The sequence below is a fragment of the Phaenicophaeus curvirostris genome, unplaced genomic scaffold (genome assembly GCF_032191515.1).
Source record: "Phaenicophaeus curvirostris isolate KB17595 unplaced genomic scaffold, BPBGC_Pcur_1.0 scaffold_51, whole genome shotgun sequence".
NCBI lineage: Eukaryota > Metazoa > Chordata > Aves > Cuculiformes > Cuculidae > Phaenicophaeus > Phaenicophaeus curvirostris.
The window spans coordinates 671,491-693,672 of NW_027206674.1; the positions used below are offsets into that span (position 1 = coordinate 671,491).

At 56.5% G+C, this 22,182-nt stretch overlaps 1 protein-coding gene across 1 annotated transcript; it reads right to left on the reverse strand.

The window, feature by feature from the left end:
* Window positions 1-361: 361 nt before the first annotated feature.
* Window positions 362-22,093, reverse strand: ATP13A1 (ATPase 13A1). Its single transcript, XM_069881603.1, has 26 exons — window positions 21,722-22,093; window positions 19,770-19,859; window positions 18,698-18,888; window positions 18,312-18,384; window positions 17,870-18,025; window positions 17,291-17,360; window positions 16,289-16,395; window positions 15,236-15,365; window positions 14,695-14,750; window positions 13,438-13,564; window positions 13,075-13,212; window positions 12,187-12,307; window positions 11,473-11,630; window positions 10,467-10,642; window positions 9,524-9,634; window positions 8,472-8,597; window positions 8,091-8,199; window positions 7,040-7,239; window positions 6,580-6,676; window positions 6,018-6,199; window positions 5,646-5,760; window positions 3,900-4,096; window positions 3,296-3,438; window positions 2,476-2,587; window positions 1,194-1,337; window positions 362-562 (listed from the first exon to the last, which is right to left on the reverse strand). The coding sequence occupies exons 1-26, from the start codon at window positions 22,067-22,069 to the stop codon at window positions 452-454; spliced, it is 3,588 nt and encodes a 1,195-aa protein (XP_069737704.1). The 5' UTR covers window positions 22,070-22,093; the 3' UTR covers window positions 362-451.
* Window positions 22,094-22,182: the final 89 nt, after the last annotated feature.

The window sequence follows — 22,182 nt, forward strand, 5'->3', positions numbered from 1 at the left end:
AGGACCCGCAAGAACCCTCTAGACCCCCCCGGACCGCCTTAGGGTCTTCTAGGACCCTTCTAGGACCCCGAGGAACCCTCTAGAACCCCCTGGGACCCCTTTAGGGCCTTCTGGGACCCCAAAAAACCCCTCTAGAGGGTCTCACGAACCTTTCAGCCCCCCCAAGGTCTTTCAAAAGCCATCGGTTCCGCTTTCTGAGTTACCGAACCGTTTCCTTACGCGTCGGGGCGATACAAAACTCTCGCTCGCTTCGTCCTGGAAACTTTTTTTTTTTTGTTAAAAAGTCAAACGCGGCTTCGGGGAGGTGCTCGGTTTCCGTGTTTGATTTGGAGGAAAAGCTTCCCCGGGGCCCGTTTATCCCCAACGGGATCAGTTCTCGTCAAGAGAAGCAAGGAGGAGCCTCGCGGCGGAGAAACGCGGCGCCGGGCGCGAGGGGACCTCACGATTCCGGTCAGGAAGGCACTTGGAGCTTGGCGCTTCCCAGCAGGAACTGAAGGATCCGATCGGCTACCAGAGCGAGGAAGAAGTCGGCCAGCAGCACCTCGGCGATGACCACCTTGAACTGGGGAAGGAAACGTGACACCTGAGACCTTCTCCTCCCTCGCAGCCATGGAGAAGGTCGGGTTGGAAGAGATCTCAAAGCCCATCCAGCTCCAGCCCTGCCACGGGGACACCTCCCGCTGGATCAGGAGCTCCAAGCTCCGTCCGACGTGGCCTTCAACCCCTCCAGGGATGGAGCAGCCACCGCGTCTCGAGGCAACCTCAGCCAGGGCCTCCCCACCCTCCCAGGAGAACGTTTCTCCTCAAGATCTCATCTCAATCTCTCCTCTTGCAGCTCCAAACCCTTCTCCTCGTCCTCTCCCTCCACTCCCTGATCAAGAGCTTCTCCTCAGCTTCCCTGGAGGCCTCTTTCCATACAAGAAGCTGCTCTAAGGTCTCCCCGGAGCCTTCTCTTCTCCAGGCTGAACAACCCCAACTCTCCCAGCCTCTCCTTGGACGGGAGGTTCTCCTCTCATCGTCTCCGTGGCCTCCTCCGGCCTCGCTCCACCAGCTCCACATCCTTCCCACGCTGAGGATTCCAAAACTGGACCCAGAACTCCAGGTTTGGTCTCTCCAGAGCGGAGCGGAAACCCCTCCCTGACCCTGCTGGTCCCTCAGCGTTGGCTGCAGCTCAGGATGTGGCTCCCGCTCACCTCGGTTGGGATCTCGACCAACCCGAACTGCTCGTTGAACTCTGGAGAGGAGCCTGTGAGGAGCCCCACGATGGCGAAGCCCGAGAGGACGATGCTCCACAGCAAGGGCTTGTTCTCCTGGAGACTCTCCATGAAGGGATGGCCCTGGAAAAGAGCACGGAGGACCTGTGAGCAGAGGTGAGGCCGTGCTCCTTCAGACAGGGATCCAAACTAAACCTCCCCTGGTGAACCTCGAGGCCATTTCCTCTCATCCCATGGCTTGTTCCTTGGGAGAAGAGCCCAGCCCCCACCTCACCACAACCTCCCTCCTGGAGCCGCTCGGAGCGATGAGGTCTCCCCTCAGCCTCCTCTTCTCAGACCAAACCCCCCTCAGATCCCTCGCTCTCCAGACCCTTCCCAGCCCCGTCCCCCTTCTTCTCCAGACGTTCTCCAGCCCCTCAATGTCCCTCATGGAGCGAGGGGCTCAAAACTGAACCCAGGATTCAAGGTGTGGCCTCAGCAGCTTTGAGCCCAGGGGGACAAGCCCTTCCCTGCTCCTCCTGGCCACCCCATGATCCACACCAGGTGCCTGTCCCCATCCCTCTCTAGATCCTTCCTGCCCTCCATCCATGGATCCAGCCTCTCCTGATCCCTCTCCAGATCCTTCCTGCCCTCCATCCATGGATCCAGCCTCTCCTGATCCCTCTCTAGATCCTCCCTCATCTCCATCCATGGATCCAGCCTCTCCTGATCCCTCTCTAGACCCTTCCTGCCCTCCAGCCATGGATCCAGCCTGTCCTGATCCCTCTCTAGATCCTTCCTGCCCTCCAGCCATGGATCCAGCCTGTCCTGATCCCTCTCTAGATCCTTCCTGCCCTCCATCCATGGATCCAGCCTCTCCTGATCCCTCTCTAGATCCTTCCTGCCCTCCATCCATGGATCCAGCCTCTCCTGATCCCTCTCTAGATCCTTCCTGCCCTCCATCCATGGATCCAGCCTCTCCTGATCCCTCTCTAGATCCTTCCTGCCCTCCAGCCATGGATCCAGCCTCTCCTGATCCCTCTCTAGATCCTTCCTGCCCTCCAGCCATAGATCCAGCCTCTCCTGATCCCTCTCTAGATCCTTCCTGCCCTCCAGCCATGGATCCAGCCTCTCCTGATCCCTCTCTAGATCCTCCTTGCCCTCCATCCATGGATCCAGCCTGTCCCCATCCCTCTCTAGATCGGGACAATTTGCTGTGAGGGAGCCCTCCACGCCCTCACTGAGACGGTGGATGAGGAGATGGGGTTTAACCAGCCCTTGCCTTGTAGTTGATGGCGAAGGTGGCCATCTGCATGGCCATCGACATGATGTAGACGGTGCTGTTCACCAGGCTGGGCTCGAACTCCTTGTAGAGATCCACAAACTCCTCCTGTCTGAGAGAAAACAGGGCAGGTGACCCAACCCCCTCCCTGTCCCAGGGCCCAGGGCCCCTTTCCAGGAAAGATTCCATCCTGCTGTCCATGCGGAGCCTCCCCTGGTGGAGCTTGAGGCCGTTCCCTCTCGGCCTGGCCCCTGGCCCTGGGGAGAAGAGCCCAGCTCCCTCCTCTCCACCAGCTCCTTGCAGGGAAAGAGCAAGGAGGTCTCCCCTCAGGCTCCTCTTCTCCAGGCTGAACCCCCCCAGCTCTCTCAGCCGCTCCTCTTCTTCTCCAGCCCCCTCCCCGGCTTCGTTGCTCTTCTCTGCACTCGCTCCAGAGCCTCCACATCCTCGTGTCCCACCAACCCCCCCAGGTCCTTCTCCTCCAGGCCCTTTCCAGCCAGACTCCTCCTAGGCTGGAGCTGCCCAGGGTCGTTGTGCCCCAAGGTCCTGCTCCAACCTCATCCCCTTGGTCTCAGCCCATGGATCCAACCAGCTCAGATCCCTCTGGAGAACCTCAAACCCTCCAGCAGATCCACCCAGCTCAGCGTCACCCCCAAACTCTCTCAGGGAGCCCTCGGTGCCTCCATCCAGGTCGTTCATAAAGACCTTGAGCAGGGCTGGAGCCACCACGGAGCCCTGGGGACACCACTAGGAACTTGGAACTTCCAACCCAAACCATCCCATGATCCTGAACTCCTCCGGAGCCGGAAGACGAGAGCCTTACCTGGGCCCGCTGCGCGCCTGGGCGCCCCGGTACAGGTAAACGAGGCTGAGGAAGTGGACGAGGAACTGCAGCAGCACCGTCAGGACCGTGTAGAGGTTGAAGATGTTTGGCAGTGGACGCTCTTTGGAAAGAGTCTTCAAAGGCTGGAAGAGAAAAGCAAACACGAAGGGGTTTGAGCAGCTCCGGGGAGTTTTCCAGCACAATCTCCACTAATATTTGTGTCGCCTCCAAGAATTCCACTTCGGGCGCACGGGGGAGCCTTGGCTGGAGCGAGGAAGAGCCTCAACGGAGCCTTTTTATCTTCCCTGCTCTTCGTGTAGCCTCAACAAAGCTACCTGTGATCACAAAATGCTCCTCAGGAGCCTCCCAAACCCCCGGGTCCCAACCCCCTCATTCCAGCTCTTCCTGTAGCCTCAACGAAGCCACCTGAGATCACGAGAAGCTCCCAAATCGCAGGAACCACCAAGTCCCGCCCCGTCCAGCGCTGAGGATTGTTAACTTCCTAAAAGAAACGGCTTTTCTCGGAGAGAGGAGCTCCCTCCATCCTCCTGACGGGACCAACGCGGAGCGTCCCCGGACCCGACCCGATTCCCAGCCCTCTCACCTTGGACCTGGAGATGAAAAGGAAGCAGCCGGCCAGGAGCAGCCCCTGCAGCGTGGCCTGGAAGTCGCTGAACTTGACCCCCTCCAGGTAGAGGACGCTCTGGCTGTAGGCGAGGATCAGGGCGTTGAGGGCGAGGATCTTGAACATCTGCAGGGTGGTGACCAGCGTGCAGCGACCTTGCTTGATGACGTGGCAAACTGCGGGGCGAGAGGGGGCGCCCGTTGGAGCGGGAACGGCAGGTTTGGGGGGTTCGGCCCTTGGGGAAGGGGAACAGAGCAGGGTCTGGGGTTCAGTCCCTTTGGAAAGGGAACCCCAGGACCCTCTTAGGGACCCAAAGAGCCCTCTAGGGACACCTAAGACCCCTTTGGAGGTCCCCAAGAACCCTCTAGGAACACCTAGGACCCCTTTGGAGACCCCCAAGACCCTTCTAGGGACACCAAGAACCCTCTAGGGACACCCAGGACCCCTTTGGAGACCCCCAGGACCCTTCTAGGGACACCAAGAACCCTCTAGGGACACCCAGGACCCCTTTGGAGACCCCCAAGACCCTTCTAGGGACACCAAGAACCCTCTAGGGTCACGCGGGATCCCATTGGAGACCCCCAAGACCCTTCTAGGGACACCAGGAACCCTCTAGGGACACCCAGGATCCCTTTGGAGACCCCCAAGACCCTTCTAGGGACACCAAGAACCCTCTAGGGACACCCAGGACCCCTTTGGAGACCCCCAAGACCCTTCTAGGGACACCAAGAACCCTCTAGGGACACCCAGGACCCCTTTAGAGGCCCCAAAGACCCTTCTAGGGACACTCAGGACCCCTTTGGAGACCCCAAAGACCCTTTTAGGGACCCAAAGAACCCTCTAGGGGCACCCAGGATTCCTTTGCAGACCCCCAAGACCCTTCTAGGGACACCAAGAACCCTCTAGGAACACCCAGGATCCCTTTGGAGACCCCCAAGACCCTTCTAGGGACACCAAGAACCCTCTAGGGACACCCAGGACCCCTTTGGAGACCCCTAAGACCCTTTTAGGGACACCAAGAACCCTCTAGGGACACCCAGGACCCTTTTAGGGATACCAGGAACCCTCTAGAGCCCCCTGGGACCCCTTTAGGACCTTCTAGAGCCCCCAAAGAATCCCCTAGAAGCCCATGAGAACCCTTTAGGGCCTTCTAGGACCCCCAAGAACCCTCTACAGCCCCCTGAGACCCCTTTAAGGCCTTCTAGAACCCTTCTAGGACCCCCAAGAACCCTCTACAGCCCCCTGAGACCCCTTTAGGGCCTTCTAGGACCACCAAGAACCATCTAGAGCCCCCTAGGACCCCTTTAGGGCCTTCTAGGACCCCTAAGAACCCTCTAAATCCCCCTGGGACGCCTTTAGGGCCTTCTAGGACCCTTCTAGGACCACCAAGAACCATCTAGAGCCCCCTAGGACCCTCCTAGGACCCCCAAGAACCATCTAGAGCCTTCTAGGACCCTTCTAGGACCCCCAAGAAATCTCTAGAGCCCCCCGGGACCCCTTTAGGGCCTTCTAGGACCCCTAAGAACCCTCTAAAGCCCCCTGAGACCCCTTTAGGGCCTTCTAGGACCCTTCTAGGACCACCAAGAACCATCTAGAGCCCCCTAGGACCCCTTTAGGGCCTTCTAGGACCCTTCTAGGATCTCCAAGAACCCTCTAGAGCCCCTCCAAGGAGCCTCTAGGCCCCACGGCCACGCGGCGATGACTCCACCCCCCGCGTTCACTCACTGCACTGAATGGAGGAGAGTTTGGAGGTAAAAGGCGCCGCGATGCTGGCGTCTCCCAGCTTGACGACTGGCACTCGCTCCTCTTCCAAATCCTTCAGGACCTGATTGAGCCGCTCCTGGGGGAGAAGAAGAGATCCAAACATCCATCTCACCACCAGAACCTGAATCACAGTCCATCCCACCTCATCTCCTCCTGAATCCCCGTGAGATCCAGCTGGAAAAGCTTCAACATTCCAGCTCAAACCCATCCTCCCACCTCAGAAGAAGAAGTTGGTGTTTTCCCAACACATCCCATTGTTCCAAACCCTCACGAGCGAGCGGTAAACGAAGAGCAAGGATAAATTAACGAGCTTCTCCAGATGTTGCTACCAACCCTGTGGATGGCCAGCTGCTCCTCTCGCTGGGACAGGACCCGGTGCTTGGCCCCGCGGGACGTGGGCTTCACAGCTCCGCTCCCCATCGCCGGAAGGGCCGGTCGCCCATCGCTGGCTCCTTCTCGAGATCTTTTCTTGCGTTCGGGGAGCCTCTCGGGGGCGTTTGCCAGCAGCGCCACCCCTGAAGGAGCACGAAAACCTCGTTCGAGCGACCCCAGAGGAGGAGCCGAAGGGTGGAGAACATCTCATCCCAGAAAAGGCTGGAGAGTTGGGGTTGTTCGGCCTGGAGAAGGCTCCAGGGAGACCTTAGAGCAGCTTCTGGTGGGGAAAGGGACTCCGGGAAAGCTGGGGAGGGGGCTCTGGAGCCGCGAGTGCAGGGATAGCGTGAGGAAAATGGTTTTGAGATGAAACCCTGCTGGTCTGCACCCTCCAGATGTTCCACCGGCACAGCAATCCTCCTAAACGTTCCTTCCTGCCACCACGTGATGTCGGTTGGATGGATCCCAGCCCCAAAGCCACCAGAGAAACCAACCCTGGTTCTGTGTTTGAAGCCGAACTCACCCACGTCGGCGTGTTTCAAAGCTCCAACGTCGTTGGTGCCGTCTCCGCACATCAACGTGACGTAGTCCAGGCTCTTCAAAGCGGTGACGACAAACTCCTGCGAAAGCAAAGGTGGTCGGTGAGAATCCACAGGCCTGGGCGCCGAACCATGGGATGGGTTGGGTTGGAAGGGACCTCAAGGCCCATCCAGCTCCACCTCCTGCCACGGGGACACCTCCCACTGGATCTGGTTGCTCCAAGCTCCATCCAACGTGGCCTTCAACGCCTCCAGGGCTGGAGGAGCCACAACGTCTTGAGGAAACCTCAGCCAGGGCCTCCTCACCCTCCCAGGAGAACATTTCTCCCCAAGATCTCATCTCAACCTCTCCTCTTTCATCTTAAAACCCTTCCCCTCGTCCCATCCCCGATCGAAAGCCCCTCCCCAGCTTTCCAGGAGGCGTTTTCCGAGGCCTTTTCTCACCTTCTGCTTCGGCACCACCCTGGCGAACACCTGGATGTGCGGAATGAGCTTCAGCAGCTGCTGCTTGTCCAGGGCCTGGAGGTGGGAGAGCCCCTCGCCCGTCACGCAGAGGTCGTAGCGCCGCGTCAGCTCGCGCAGGGAGGGCGGCAGGGCCGGCAGCGCGACGGAGCCGTCGAACGACTGCCACTGCCAGCCCGAATCTGCAGAGAGAGGGACACGATGGGCACGAAGGCACCTCCGAGAAACGCAACTTGGGGCTCAACAGCCCCGGGCAGCTCCGGCCGAGGAGGAGTCTGGCTGGAGAGGGCCTGGAGGAGAAGGACCTGGGGGGGTTGGTGGAACAGGAGCCAGCAGGGGCCCAGGGGGCCAAGGAGGCCAAGGGCATCTGGGCTTGGATCAGAGCCGGTGTGGCCAGCAGGGCCAGGGAGGTTCTTCTCCCTCTGGTGAGATTGAACCTTGAATCCTGGGGTCAGTTGTGGGCCCCTCACTCCAAGAGGGACATGGAGGGGCTGGAGAACATCTGGAGAAGAAGGGGAATGGAGCTGGGAAGGGTTTGGAGCCCAGAGGTTGTGTCTGAGGGACCTGGGGGGGTTCAGCCTGGAGAAGAGGAGCCTGAGGGGAGACCTCCTTGCTCTTTCCCTGCAAGGAGCTTGTGGAGAGGAGGGAGCTGGGCTCTTCTCCCCAGGGCCAGGGGCCAGGCCGAGAGGGAACGGCCTCAAGCTCCACCAGGGGAGGCTCCGGCTGGACAGCAGGATGGAATCTTTCCTGGAAAGGGGCCCTGGGCCCTGGGACAGGGAGGGGGTTGAGTCCCCTGCCCTGGAGGGGTTTGAGGGCCGGGTGGACGAGGTGCTGAGGGACACGGGTCAGTGATTGATGGGGACGGTTGGACTCCATGATCCCGTGGGTCTCCTCCAACGTGGTGATTCTCTGAAATGATCTTTAAGGTCCTTTCCAACCCAAACAAGTCTCTGATTGTACAATCAGCGACACAACCGTTATCGCTTTGGCTGTTCTCCTCTAAAACAAGTTTCTGCTGCGCGGGGTCGTTCACCTTGGCTCGCAGGAGGTTGAAGGATGAGCGTGTTCTCCTTCTGGAGGAAGTGAAGCTCCCGCGCCACGTGGCAGGCGGTGAGAGGATTGTCTCCCGTTATCATCACTACCTGAAGGGAAAGCGAAAAGGGTTCCAAAGTCAGCTCTGCGAGAGAAAAGGGCATTTCTCAGCGAGGCTTCTCCACGCAGGAAAGATTTTCTGCTGAGTACGGACGCTGCTGATGCTCCCTACGAGCTGCAGCTCTGAGCAGCTCCCAGAGGAAGGATTTTCCCCCCGCACCGAGGCAAATCCCACCCCAAAAACCCCATCCCACCACAGGAAAAGGCCTCGCTTCGCAAAGGTCCTGAAACTCCACGTCCTAAAGGCTTGGAAGCCGCTTACGTGGTGGGACGCGTTCTGGATCTCCCTGATGACAGCTCTGGAGTCGGCTTTGAGAGGACAGGAGACCACAATGAACCCAACGAAGCGGAGGTCGCACTCCAAGGCTTCGCGCTTCATCTCCCTCACCTGCCGAAGCCAATCAGCAGAGTTACCTGACGCCCCGGATTAACGACGGGTCCTCGAAATCAAAGCAGCGCTAGGATCGCTGCTGCTCCCAGACCCACGGAGCAGCCCTGGAAGGGTCTGGCTGGTCTAGAAGAAAGACTTGATGGCACGAAGCTCCTCAGAAACAGCCCCGAGAACAGCTACACAAGCTCATCCTGGCGGAAAATCAGCTTCAGAGCTGAGAACGTCAGCGCTGAGCCTCGCAGATCCTACCAGGAGGAGCTGAACCTGCCTCTCGACCAGGGCAATAGAAATTTTGATCAACAAGGCAGACGGAAAAGGCAGGGCCGGGGAGGTTTAAGAAGCACCCGCTGTGGGAGAGGATTTCCTCGATGGTTCCAGGCTGAGAGAGGTGGGATTGTTCAGCCTGGAGAAGAGCAGGCTCCAAGGAGACCTCGGAGCGGCTTCCAGTAAGGAAAAGGCCCTCCAGAAAAGCTTGGGAGGGGCTCCTGGTCAGGGAGTGGGCAAGCGGAATGGTTTTCAGCAGGAAGAAGGGACATTGAGATGAGATCTTGAGGAGAAACGTTCTCCTGGGAGGGTGGGGAGGCCCCGGCTCAGGTTGCTCCATCCCTGGAGGTGTTAAGACCAGGTTGGATGGAGCTTGGAGCCCCTGATCCAGTGGAAAGCCCTTCGCAGGAGCGGAACCGGATGGACTTTGAGGTCCCTTCCAACCCGAACCACTCCAGGATTCTCTGAGGCACCAGAACTGGAAGCTGGGAGCGCAACGGAGAGGCCGAGATCGTCCCAGAAGATCCTGATCGCAACACCACGACTACATTAGGATCGGACAACCGCATCCTAGAAGAGTCCCACTCGGCTTCCCGGCCCTCCCCACCTCCGTTTGCTTTCCAGGAGCTGAACTACAAGGACTAAACGAACAGATGTACCTGCTGGTGAGTGAGGTGTCCCAGCTCCTTGTAGCCGAGGGCCAGCACTCTCGCTCCCTCGTGCGAAATTTCCGTGTGGACGGAGTGGTAGTTGCTGGGGCACTGGGACAACTGGAGGAAAAAGTAGAAGGTTAACACGGTTCTAAACGCGATTTCATAGCACGTTTCCCATCAAATATGCGGCTGGAGGGGAAAGAGGAGCCTTCGGGAGGGCCCTTCGCCATCTAGGGCGAAGGAGGAGACCCCAAAGATTTGAGTCTCTGCTCTCAGGAAAAGCAACAGGGCCAGGAACGTAAATTCGGTTCCCACTGGGATCAGAGCAAAACTCCCAGGTGGAGATTTTCAGGCGCTGGTTGACTCGATGTTGGTCATCGTGGAGAAGGTTGCAGGGACACCAGTTCTGGATCCTCAGCCCAGGAAGGACCTGGAGCTGCTGGAACGAGGCCAGAGGAGGCCACGGAGATGATCTAAGGGCTGGAGGACCTCTCATCTGAGGACAAGGCTGGGAGAGTTGGGGTTGTTCAGCCTGGAGAAGGCTCTGAGGAGACCCTAGAGCAGCTTCCAGGATGGGAAGCGCCTCCAGGAAAGCTGGGGAGGGGCTCTTATCAAGGAGTGCAAGGAGAGGACGAGGGCAACGGTTTTGAGCTGGAAGATGGAAGATCGAGGTGAAATCTCAGGGAGAAATGTTCTCCTGGGAGGGTGGGGAGGCCCTGGAACAGGTTGCTCCATCCCTGGAGGTGCTGAAGGCCACGTTGGATGGAGCTTGGAGCCCCTGATCCAGCGGAGGGCGTCCCTGCTCATAGAAGGGATGGAACTGGAAGGGTTTTGAGGCCCCTTCCAACCTAAACCACTCTACGACGATGATCTCTACATCATCCGGGTTCCGGCGAGGGAGGAGAGGTGGAAGGGGACGAGCAGACATGCTGGAGGAGCCTTTTCTCACCATTTTGTGCAGCGTCTCCGGGGCCCCTTTCACCGCTGCAATGTAACAGAGATCAGCGGAGCCGATCTTCTCGTAGGACGCCAAGACCGACATTCTTTTCAGGGCACTGGCAAAATGAAAGCGCTGGTGAATTTTCAGTCCCTGAGTTTTAATACTTCGGGGGAAAACTTTCTCATCTGGAAACAAAGAGATCAGGAAATCCTGAAAGGTTTCTCGCTACGAAAAGCAACATCCCCTCCCTTCGGGTCCCACCACCGAGATCACTGGAATTCCCTCTCCCTAGACACAAAGGATTCTCACCAAGAATTAAGGGATATAATTAATCGGAACAATCTATTTGCATCGTTTTGAAGGGTTGAAGGGGTATGAGAGGACACAGAGCTGGTGGAGCGAGGCCAGAGGAGGCCACGGAGATGATGTAAGAGCTGGAGAACCTCCTGTCCGTGGACAAATTGAGAGTTGGGGTTGTTCAGCCTGGAGATGAGACCTTAGAGCACCTTCCAGTGTGGAAAGGGGCCTCCAAGCAAGTTGGGGAAGGGCTCTTGATCAGGGAGGGCAGGGAGAGGGTGAAAGGAACGGTTCTGAGCTGCAAGAGGGGAGATTGGGATGAGATCTTGGGGAGAAATGTTCTCCCGGGAGGGCGGGGAGGCCCTGGACCGTGTTGTCCAGAGCAGAGGTGGCTGCTCCATCCCTGGAGATGGTGAAGGCCACGTTGGATGGAGCTTGGAGCTCCTGATCCAGCAGGAGGAGTCCCTGCTCGTGGCAGGAAGGTGGAACTGGATGGGCTTTGAGGTCCCTTCCAACCCAAACCATCCCATGAGTCTACGAATTGTCATCACAGGTGAAAACCCAGAAGGAAAAGCCACACCAGGTGGCTCGGGGCACGAGAAATCTCCATAGTTGAGATAATTCCATGCTCAGAATTGAGAAAATCGGTGTTCCAAAACAAAAAATCCACAGTGAAGGGGAAGGAATCGGCCAAGGAGGAGCTGGAAAGCGGTTTTACCTTTGGTCAGGGTCCAGTCCACGGCCGTCAACATGGCCTTCTCCAGGGGATCCCCCACCAACGTCCCATCCTCCAGCTGCACCAGCGAGTGGCACGTGGCGATGGCTCGGTGGGTTTCTACGGGGATGTCGGACACCGGGGTCACCTCCTTCCCGTCCCTGCGGCCCCAAAAGGAAAAGACCCTGTTACCAGACCCGTTCTCGTTAGCGCAGACGAGCGCTGGAAGGCTTCCCGGGGCAAAATTCCTGCTCGAACTCAACAAACACCGGAGCGTCTCGTGGTGAGATCAAAGCTTTGGGGAACCTGGCGCTGTCTCAACTGCAAACGGTGCCAAATCCCATCAATTTTTGCCTCCCGATTCAAGGAGAACAACCAAAATCTGGGCTGGAACGAACATTTTGGATTTCCTGAAGAATGAAAGGATTCGGATGAGTTTCTCCTACAACATCCAGCCCTCAAACTCGGCTCAGGGGAAGGAGAAGCAGGATTCTACGGCCTCACTCACATAAAACCTCTAGAGAAGAAGCCCCCCCGACAATTAAATCCACAATTCTAAATCCAGAGTCACTGCTGGAGAGCAAAACCCTCTCTCCTTCCAGTGAGAATCCCCGATTTCCTTCTCTCCCCCACTGGGATGAGGTTTCGCTCCCATCTGAGGGATTCCCAGAGCCAAAACCTCAGGAAAGCGCGTCCGGAAAAGCCCTGGGGACCTACCCGAGCCCGGCGACTCCTCTCACCACGAGGTGGTCGCTGGTTAAGGTGCCGGTTTTATCGAAGCAGCAAACTTGAACTTTGCCCGCAAAGGGGATGCGGAAAGGCTCCGTGCAGTAAACGTCTGGAAGAGACCAGAGGGAATTCTGAGAGAGAGCAGCGGCGGCAGCAAAGCCGCGGGAGGATCTTGAGGGGCTTTAATCACAAAAACAGGAGCTGTCAACACAGATCTCAGAGTTAAGGAACCCAAATTTTTTGAATTCTCGTCGTGTTTGAAACGTGAACAGACACCAGGTGGTAGCAGCGACCCTGAAGTCTTCCCTGCGGCATCAGGGAATGGTTTGGGGTGGAAGGAACCTCAAAGCCCATCCAGTTCCACCTCCTGCCTTGAGCAGGGACACCTCCCCCTGGATGAGGCTCTCCAAGCCCCATCCAACGTGGCCTTCAACATCTCCAGGGACAGAGCAGCCACCACAGCTCTGGGCAACCTAAGCCAGGGTCTCCCCACCCTCCCAGGAGGACGTTTCTCCCCAGGATCTCAGCTCAACCTCCCCTCTTCCAGCTCAAAACCGTTCCCCTCATCCTCTCCCTCCAGTCCCCGAACAAGAGCTCCTCCTCAGCTTTCCTGGAGGCCTCTTTCCACACGAGAAGCTGTTCTAAGGTCCCTCTGGAGTTCTACCAGGACATGGTTGGGTTTCTGAGCTGCAGGAACGCTTTGCTGGCTTCTGCTGAGCTTCTTCTCCTCCAGAGCACCCCGAGTCCTTCTCGGGGCTGCTCTCAATCCATCCTCCTGCTCACCACGGGACTGGCGAGCGAGGAGGCTTCCATACAAGTATTTTCCCAGACACAATCGGCCTCGTTTTCGCATCTGCGCTCAGGTTTAGGACTCACAGAGCTTGGCCAAGGCGATGAGGGAGGTGTTGACGGCCAAGGAGAGCTCGATGGGAAGTTCAGGTGGAACAACCGACGTCAGGATTAAAGTACATTCCAAGAAGAGCTTGTACCGGTTCCTGCTGGGATCCCTGGTGCCTGGAGAACGATACGAGAGACCTCGTACCTCCTCATCCTCAAACCCGAGTCCCTCAAAGCAGCTTATTTACCCGGGAAAGGCAAGAAAAGGATCCCGAACGCAGCGCGAGCCCCTACACTGAAACACCAACGCAACCCAACCTGGATATCGTAACTCAAACCGAGCCAACTGTGCTTCTCCTGAGCTTCGGAACGTGTCCTGGAGGAGGAAAGAGGGAATCTCACCTTCGATCCAGACGTACGCTGCAGCGGCGACGGCGAAAACCAGCAGGAAGAGGATGAAGATGAAGGTCTCCAAGTTATTGGCTGTCACTCTCTTCACCCCAAAGAGGATTGTGCGCAGCAACTTCCCCTGGGAAGAAGGGTCTTGAGTGCAAGAAGCTCTCTCAGCAGCAATTTCTTACCAAGCTCTATGAACCCCAGTTTTTAAAACACACTCTGGTGTTTCGGTACCACAGCCTGAAAATGATTCTCATTTCTGTGTCCTCTTAAGAGTCACTGAGGGAAAAACCCAGAAATCGCTTTGCTCAAGGAAGCTGGAGAGTCTCCTTCCTTGGAGAGGTTCAAAACTCATGGAGATGCGGCACTTGGGGACGCGGCTCAGCGGGCTGGGGGTGTTGAGCTGAGAGTTGGATGGGCTTGAAGGTCTTTTCCAACCTTAATGATTCTATAATTAGGCTGGTAACCCCCCAAAGTCATCGCTAAGTCTCTCAAGGCCACGATTTCCTTAAAGCAATCTTCAACTTTCAATTGGAAAAGCTCCTCTTCCCATCTCCAGTCCCTCCGAACACCCTCAAGTGCCTCTTCCCAACAATTATCATCACAGAATCGGGGATAACGAGGAGCTGAAGGGTGTGAGGGGTGGTCAGTCACAATAAAAACCCTGAATCCTGACTCTCAGGCTGCTCCATCAAACACCAGCTTGTTTATTTGACAGAGACCAACCTACTCATTCCTCTTCCAAGGAACTTTGATGCCCTGAATTATATTTTCTCGCTCTTGTATTTCATAGAATCACAGAATGGGCTGGAAGGGACCTCAAAACCCATCCAGTTCCAAACCTCCCACTGGATCAGGGGCTCCAAGCTCCATCCAACCTGGCCTTGAACATCTCCAGGGATGGAGGAGCCACTGCTTTTTGAGGCAACCTGGTCCAGGATCTCCCAACCCTCACAGGAGGCCGTTTTTCCCTGAGATTTCATCTCACTCTCCCCTCTTTCAGCTTCAAACCATTCCCCCATATCCTATCCCTGCCCTCCCTGATCAAAATCCCCTCCCCAGCTTTCCTGGAGCATCTTTCCAGCCTGGAAGCTGCTCTAAGTTCTCCCCGGCGCCTTCTCCAAGCTGAATGACCCCAACTCTCAGCCTCTCCTTGAACGGGAGGTTCTCCAGCCCTCGAATCACCTGGGATTTCATCAAATAGTTCCTGAACAACAGAACCAGCATCGATCAGGACAGAGGAAAGAGATATTCATGTCTTACCTGAGAGGTGTTGAAGCCGGTTCTCAGGGCGTAGGCCACGCACCCGTTATCGACCGCTGGAACGAAGACCGAAAGCTCAATATAAAACTTTTGTAGGCTTATCAGACAGAAAACACAAGAGCTACACCCTCCTCTTGCTTACAAGGGGACCCTGTCAGCTTAAATTATCTAATTATCAACGTAAACCATTAGCGAGGTTGATCACATCCTCCAAAAGCTGCAACAAGCTACTTAAAACCCCTTAGGGAGGGAGAAGGACTTGATCACGTCCTCCAAAAGCTCCAACAAGCTACTTAAAACCCATTAAGGAGGGAGAAGGACTTGATCACGTCCTCCAAAAGCTCCAACAAGCTGTTTAAAAACCATTAGGAAGGGAGAAGGACTTGATCACGTCCTCCAAAAGCTCCAACAAGCTGTTTAAAACCCATTAGGGAGGGAGAAGGACTTGATCACGGCCTCCAAAAGCTCCAACAAGCTGTTTAAATTAAATCCATGAGGGTACGACGTGTCCTCTCAAGAGAGAAGTTGCAGAGGTACCTACGTTTCAGCCCCGTGGTGGCTTTTTGGGGCGGGATGTGCTGAACCACTTTGGTTCCTCCAAATATGATGTGGAGGCGAGAGTCTGTCTGCATGTCCAAGATGTGCTCCGGGTTCAGATCTTCCACAGGTTCCTGCAGGACAACATCCACGTAAATTTTAAACGTTCCTCTCGATTTCGATCCCACGAGACGCTCTTGAGGTCTGAAATGAACCAAGACCCCAACACGCCACTCGGCTCCACAGCAGCCTCGGCTTAAGGCCTGGAATTTCTGGGAATTCTGGTTTTGAGGGGGACTCGCTCACCCTCCAAATTGTGGTTTTGGGGGACTTGTTTGGCCTTATAATTGTGGGTCTGGGGGAGACTCACTTGGCCTTCAAAATGTGGTTTGATGGGACTCGTTTGGCCTTCAAAATGTGGTTTGGGGGGACTCGTTTGGCCTTCAAATTGTGGTTTGGGGGGACTCGTTTGGCCTTGTTATTCTGGTTTTGGGGAATAGTCACAGTATCATAGAATGTTCCGAGCTGGATGGATCCACAAGAATCATCGAGTCCAACTCTCGATCCTGCACAGGGACAACCCCAAAATTCACCACGTGTGTTTAAGGGGGTTTTCCAACCGCTTCTGGAATATTTTCAGGTTCAGCACCATGATTGCTTCCCAGAATTGTGGTTTTCCCTTTAGTTCACTCTTTGGAACACGGAATTCAGCGAGGAAGGCTCTGCCAGCACTATTTGATCTCTTTTTAAGTCCCCCGCTGGCACGAAAAGAAGGAATATTTAGGGTTTTGAGGTGCTCTCCACTTGTTCCTCCTCCCCAGCTAAAGGAATCCAGACCGCGGAACGCGTAGGAGGGTGACTAAGTGGTTCAGACCCGCAGACAGCGCCAGACAACATTGATATTTCTGTTTCTCATTTACCAGGGACCATCAATCACCAGCGGGGAGCCGATAACGAAGGGATCGGGTTGCCTGGGCTAAGCTGCCCTCGGAAACGCCGCGTTGGGGTTGAGTATTTTTAATTTTTAAGTTGAAAGAGAAGGTTACGTCACCCCGACCTTCATCTGGGGCACGGATTCTCCCGTCAACATGGCTTCATCCACAATGCACCTTCCCCGCAGCAGCAGAACGTCGCACGGGACGAGGTTTTCGTGCGGAGAGCGGCCTGTAAGAAACCCATTAACGCTGAGAAGAAGCTCAAAGAGAAAAGAAAAGAGAACAAACAGCTCCAGAGAAATTTTAGAGCAACTTCCAGGAAGGAAAGGAGACTCTGGGAGAGCTGGGATGGGGCTCTTGAGCAGGGACTGCGAGGATGGGATGAGGGTGAATGGTTTCGAGCTGAAAAAAGGGGAGATTGAGATGAGATCTTAGGGAAAAATGGTTTCTTGCAAGAGTGGGAAGGCCCCAACCCAAGTTCTCAGAGAAGAAGTGGCTGCTCCAGCCCTGGAGATGTTGAAGGCCAGGTAGGATGAGGCCTGGAGCATCAGATCCAGTAGGAGACGCCCCTGCTCAGGGCCTGGGGTGGAACTGGATGGGCTTTGAGGTCCCTTCCAACCAAACATTCCACGTTTCTATGATTCTTCGTGATTGTGTTTCTCCGATTCTCAGTTTAGCTGAGAGAAAGGAGATTCCTAAACGTTCAAAACTCTGCAGCACGTCCACTACCGCCCAGAACCGAGAGGGCTCGGAAGTTATTTGGCCTCTCGTGGGACCAGGAAAGCTTCAAATTAATTAAAAATTAAAACTGGTGTCGAGGTCGGGGATCACCAGCTTAAAGAGGACAGCAGGGTCAAGAGAGAGAGATCTTCCCTTTCTATTCTAGGGGGAAATCTTCACCCTCACAGTCCTAACTGAAAGATTTGAGGCTGCTTTCTCATTTCCTTAAGCGAGGCAGCAGGTCTGAGAGATCCAGCCCACGGATTATTCTCTTGGACCCTCGGGTTGGGACACGTAGGAAGCAAAGTCCTCGAGGGCACCTAAGTGTGGCCGTTAGATCGTTGGTCCTCGTTCAATTCACCAGGGAACTGGAGCAAATCTGATTGGAACGAGGTTTTAATTACCTATGGAAACGATATCGCCCGGGATAATCTCATCGCTGGAAATCGGGCGCCACTTGCGGTTCCTGTAAACCTGTAAGAGAAAAAAAACCATCTGAGGTCCCTTCTGACTCAAACCACTTAGAATCATAGAATCACCAGGTTGGAAGAGACCCACCTCCTCTTCTCCTCCAGCCCCCTCCCCAGCTTCGTTGCTCTTCTCTGCACTCGCTCCAGAGCCTCCACATCCTCGTGTCCCACCAACCCCCCCAGGTCCTTCTCCTCCAGGCCCTTTCCAGCCAGACTCCTCCTAGGCTGGAGCTGCCCAGGGTCGTTGTGCCCCAAGGTCCTGCTCCAACCTCATCCCCTTGGTCTCAGCCCATGGATCCAACCAGCTCAGATCCCTCTGGAGAACCTCAAACCCTCCAGCAGATCCACCCGGCTCAGTGTCACCCCAAACTCTCTCAGGGAGCCCTCGATGCCTCCATCCAGGTCGTTGATAAAGACGTTGGACAGGACCCAGCACGGAGCCCTGGGGACACCGCGTGGACCTGGCCTCCAGCTGGTGATTCTACGACTCCCGCGCCCTCAGGTTCCGATTACCTGGATCATATACGGCTTGTTGCCCATTTTCCGGATCTCCGACATGTTCCTCATTTGCTGCTGGACCAGCGACGCCTCGAAGGCCACCAGCATGGAGAGGGTGAAAACGCTGTAGTACCAGTACTCGTCCAAACACCACAAACCCACGCAGAAAACCTGCGGGGAGAGCACGACGGGGAAGTTATCCCCAGCCCACCCTAAAATCAACCGCCTTCCATTTCTTCGGAGTCTTTGGAACGCGCTGAATGTCTCAGAAAACAACCAGGAAAAGAGAAAATCCCAGGATCTCATCAGGGAGAAAGAAAATCAATCTCGCAGCACAAGGACATCCCCTTCTCCTGGTTTTTGAAAGCTGCCCCCGTATTTCTGGCTCTCAAGCCACGAATTCTCCCATTTTTAAGAAGGAAAAGCATTTACAGCTCTTCTCATTTCTTTGTTTTACCTGAAAGACAAAGAACGGAGCCGTCGCTCGCTCTTTAAAGAGCTCCAAGAACTCCGGCACCACCATCTCCGCCCTGGGAAAGAAGAGAATCCTTATTAACCTAAAAAACCTGGATTCTCAGCAAAATCCCAGCCCCCAAATGCCCTGCAGGTCCACATTCAGACCAGACCGGACTCCCCAATGTCCCTATTTTCAATTCTTTCGATCCTGTTCATTCACAATACATGATTCATTCCCATTAACAACCCCTTCATCCAAGGCCGTTCTCCGTAAAGGGATCTGAATGAAGTTTGGAGGAATAAATGAGATGTGAGAAGCAGGATGAGGATTGGGGTTCGACCCCGTTATTCTTCACGCTGGGATATTCCTGCATGGGGAAAACTTACTTGTTCGTGCCGTATTTCTTCTCAGCCACCCGGATTTCTTTGTCCTCTTGATAACCGCGGGCGTTCTGGTAGTAGGAAAGGGGATGTTCCACAGGGAAAGCCACGGGGAGGAATTGTTTCTTGCCGTTTATCTCATAGAAGTATTTGATTTTCTGGAATTCAAAGGAAAGAGCCTCCTGCCCGTCTTCATCCTATGGAAAGGGGGGAAAAGAAGCGGTTGAGCACGCTCGGAAGGCTTCGTTCCACGCGTCATCTGGATCGAAGAAGGGAACAACTCCAGCCCCTCGCATCTTCTGTCATGGTTTGGATTCTATCCGTGCTACGTGACTGGGAAATCAGAGAATCATCAGGTTGGAAAAGACCCATCGGATCATGGAGTCCAACCGTCCCCATCAGTCACCGACCCGTGTCCCTCAGCTCCTCGTCCACCCGGCCCTCAAACCCCTCCAGGGCAGGGGACTCGACCCCCTCCCTGGCCCAGGGCCCCTTTCCAGGAAAGATTCCATCCTGCTGTCCATGCGGAGCCTCCCCTGGTGGAGCTTGAGGCCGTTCCCTCTCGGCCTGGCCCCTGGCCCTGGGGAGAAGAGCCCAGCTCCCTCCTCTCCACAAGCTCCTTGCAGGGAAAGAGCAAGGAGATCTCCCCTCAGGCTCCTCTTCTCCAGGCTGAACCCCCCCAGCTCTCTCAGCCGCTCCTCTTCTCCTCCAGCCCCTCCCCAGCTTCGTTGCTCTTCTCTGCACTCGCTCCAGAGCCTCCACATCCTCGTGTCCCACCAACCCCCCCAGGTCCTTCTCCTCCAGGCCCTTTCCAGCCAGACTCCTCCTAGGCTGGAGCTGCCCAGGGTCGTTGTGCCCCAAGGTCCTGCTCCAACCTCCTCCCCTTGGTCTCAGCCCATGGATCCAACCAGCTCAGATCCCTCTGGAGAACCTCAAACCCTCCAGCAGATCCACTGGATCTTTAACAGTCCCACTTCTGCCTTCCCACAGAAGTCCTTCCAGACTTATTTATGCTAAAAGGGAATAAACTGCAGGCTCGAAGCGTTTCTTGGTGTGGGACAACCACCCTTTTCCTCACCCGGTCTCTGTGAAGCGGCACCAGTTCAACGGATCCGTTGTTGGGGGTCGGCACGACTTTAGCCAAGGTGGCTTTCTTCGGGCAAGGTTCCTGAAAAAAACAAACAAGATTTGCTTCAAAAAAACAATCCTAGAGCCTGGATTTCAAGGAGGTGGCAGCAATCCCAGCTGGGAAAAAAGGACTTGGCAGCTGGATGCTTTGTGGAACCCTCGTGAGAATGGAAATCGCTCTGATTACGAGTTGGAAAAGACCTTAAAGACGATCCAGATCCAAGCAGCCATGAGCAGGGACACCTCCCGCTATCAGGTTACCCCAAGCCTCAGCCAGCGTGGCCTTCAACACCTCCAGGGAGAAAGATGTGTGGTGTTGAGGGAGAAGAAGCTCCACAGGAGACAGTAAATTGGGCTTCCAGCTCGGAAAACTCAACCAGATCCTGGGCTGCACCAAAAACTGTGGGAGCAGCAGGGGGAGAGAGGGATTCCTCCCCTCTGCGCCGCTCTGAGGAGACCAAACCTGGAGCTCTGGCTCCAGTTTTGGAGCCTTCAGCCCAGGAAGGACGTGGAGCTGGTGGAGCGAGGCCGGAGGAAGCCACGGAGATGATGAGAGGGCTGGAGAACCACCCGAGGTCAAGGCTGGGAGAGCTGGGGGTGTTCATCCTGGAGAAGGCTCTGAGGAAACCTTAGAGCAGCTTCTCACGTGGAAAGGGGCTCCAGGAAAGCTGGGGAGCGGCTTTAGATCAGGGAGAGGATGAGGAGAACAGTTTTGAGCTGCGAGAGGGGAGATTGAGATGAGATCTTGGGGAGAAACCTTCTCCTGGGAGGGTTGGGAGACCCAGGTTGCCCCAAAAGTGGTGGCTGCCCCATCCCCGGAGGTGTTGAAGGCCACGTTGGATGGAGCTTGGAGCCCCTGATCCGATGGGAGGCGGAATAAGCATCTCTGTCCCTCCAGCTGCCTGATCCCTACGAAAAGGAGAAACATTTTCCTGGAAAAACTTCACCTCTTTCTTCCACAAGCAGCTCTGTCACATCGCAAAGAGCCCCATCGAAAGCGAAACCCTTGAACCCTCAGCTCAAGAGCAGCAGGAGGAACCTCCCTGGGCTTCCCGAGGGCTCCCTCTGGGCTGGCCCCACGGCACCAGCAGCTTTTGGGGTTCACCAGGATGAGGGTGCAGGGAGCCGACACCCCCAGGAAATCCAACTTCCCCCTCCAAGGGCTCAGAGACCTCCACAGAGCAGCAGAGCCAGTGGGGACAGGAAAACACGTGGGTCCCTGGTGTTTCCTTCCACACCAGGACGGGACGTGATCCAGAGGGACCCGGAAAGGCCGGAGAAGTGGGGCTGGGAGAACCTCAGGAGGTTCATCAAGGCAACCAAAGCCACGTGGCCAGCAGAGAGGGAGGGGATTGTCCCCTCTGCTCCTCTCTAGTGGGACCTCATCTGGAGGATTGCGTCCAGTTCTGGAATCCTCACCAGAAGAAGGAGATGGAGCTGTTGGAACGAGTCCAGGGGAGACTCCAAGGATGATCTGAGGGCTGGAGAACCTCCTGCACAGGCTGAGAGAGTTGGGGCTGTTCAGCCTGGAGAGGAGAAGGCTCTGAGGAGCCCTTATAGCGACCTTCCAGCACCCGAAAGGGGCTCCAAGAAAGCTGGGGAGGGACTGCTCATAAAGGTTTGTAGGGATAAGATAAAGGGGAACAGGAATAAACTGAAGAGGAGCAGATTTAGACTAGACAGGAAGAGGAATTCTTTCACTATGAGGGCGGGGAGGCCCTGGAACAGGTTCCCAGGGAAGTTGCGGCTTCTCCATCCTTGGAGGCCAGGCTGGATGGGCCTTGGGCGGCCTCATCTAGAGGGAGGGGTCGCTGCTCCTCGCGGGGGCGGAGCGGGATGAGCTCGGAGGCCCCTTCCAGCCCAAGCCAGTCTCCAACTCCCCCCGCGGCCCCGGCAACTCACCTTGACGCAGGTAAGGGCGCAATGAGCGTGCACCGACCACAGCCCCGACAGCGCCGTGAGCAGATGGACCGCGCCGATCGCCGCCAGCGCCAGGAACGCGGCCTCAGGCGGCGCGGGGCCCGGGCCTGAGGGGCCTGAGGCCCCCGAGGCCTCCGCTCCCTCCTCCGCCGCCGCCGCGTCCCCCCACGCCGCCCACACGCGCGGCCCCCACAGCCAGAGCCAGGCCGGGTAGAGCCCCGCCACGAAGGGCAGGACGGTGCCGTGCAGGAGCCGCGGCCGCCGCCGGTAAAGCGTCACCGACGAGACCAGCTCGTCCGAGGGAGACGCGGCCCCGCCGGCCGCCGCCATCTTCCCCGAGACGGCAGCGAGCCGCTTCCGCTTCCGGTTTTATGGGGGCGGTGGCGGGAACGGGGCGGAGCCCGAGGCTGCGCATGCGCAAAGCGCGCGGACGAGGGGCGCGC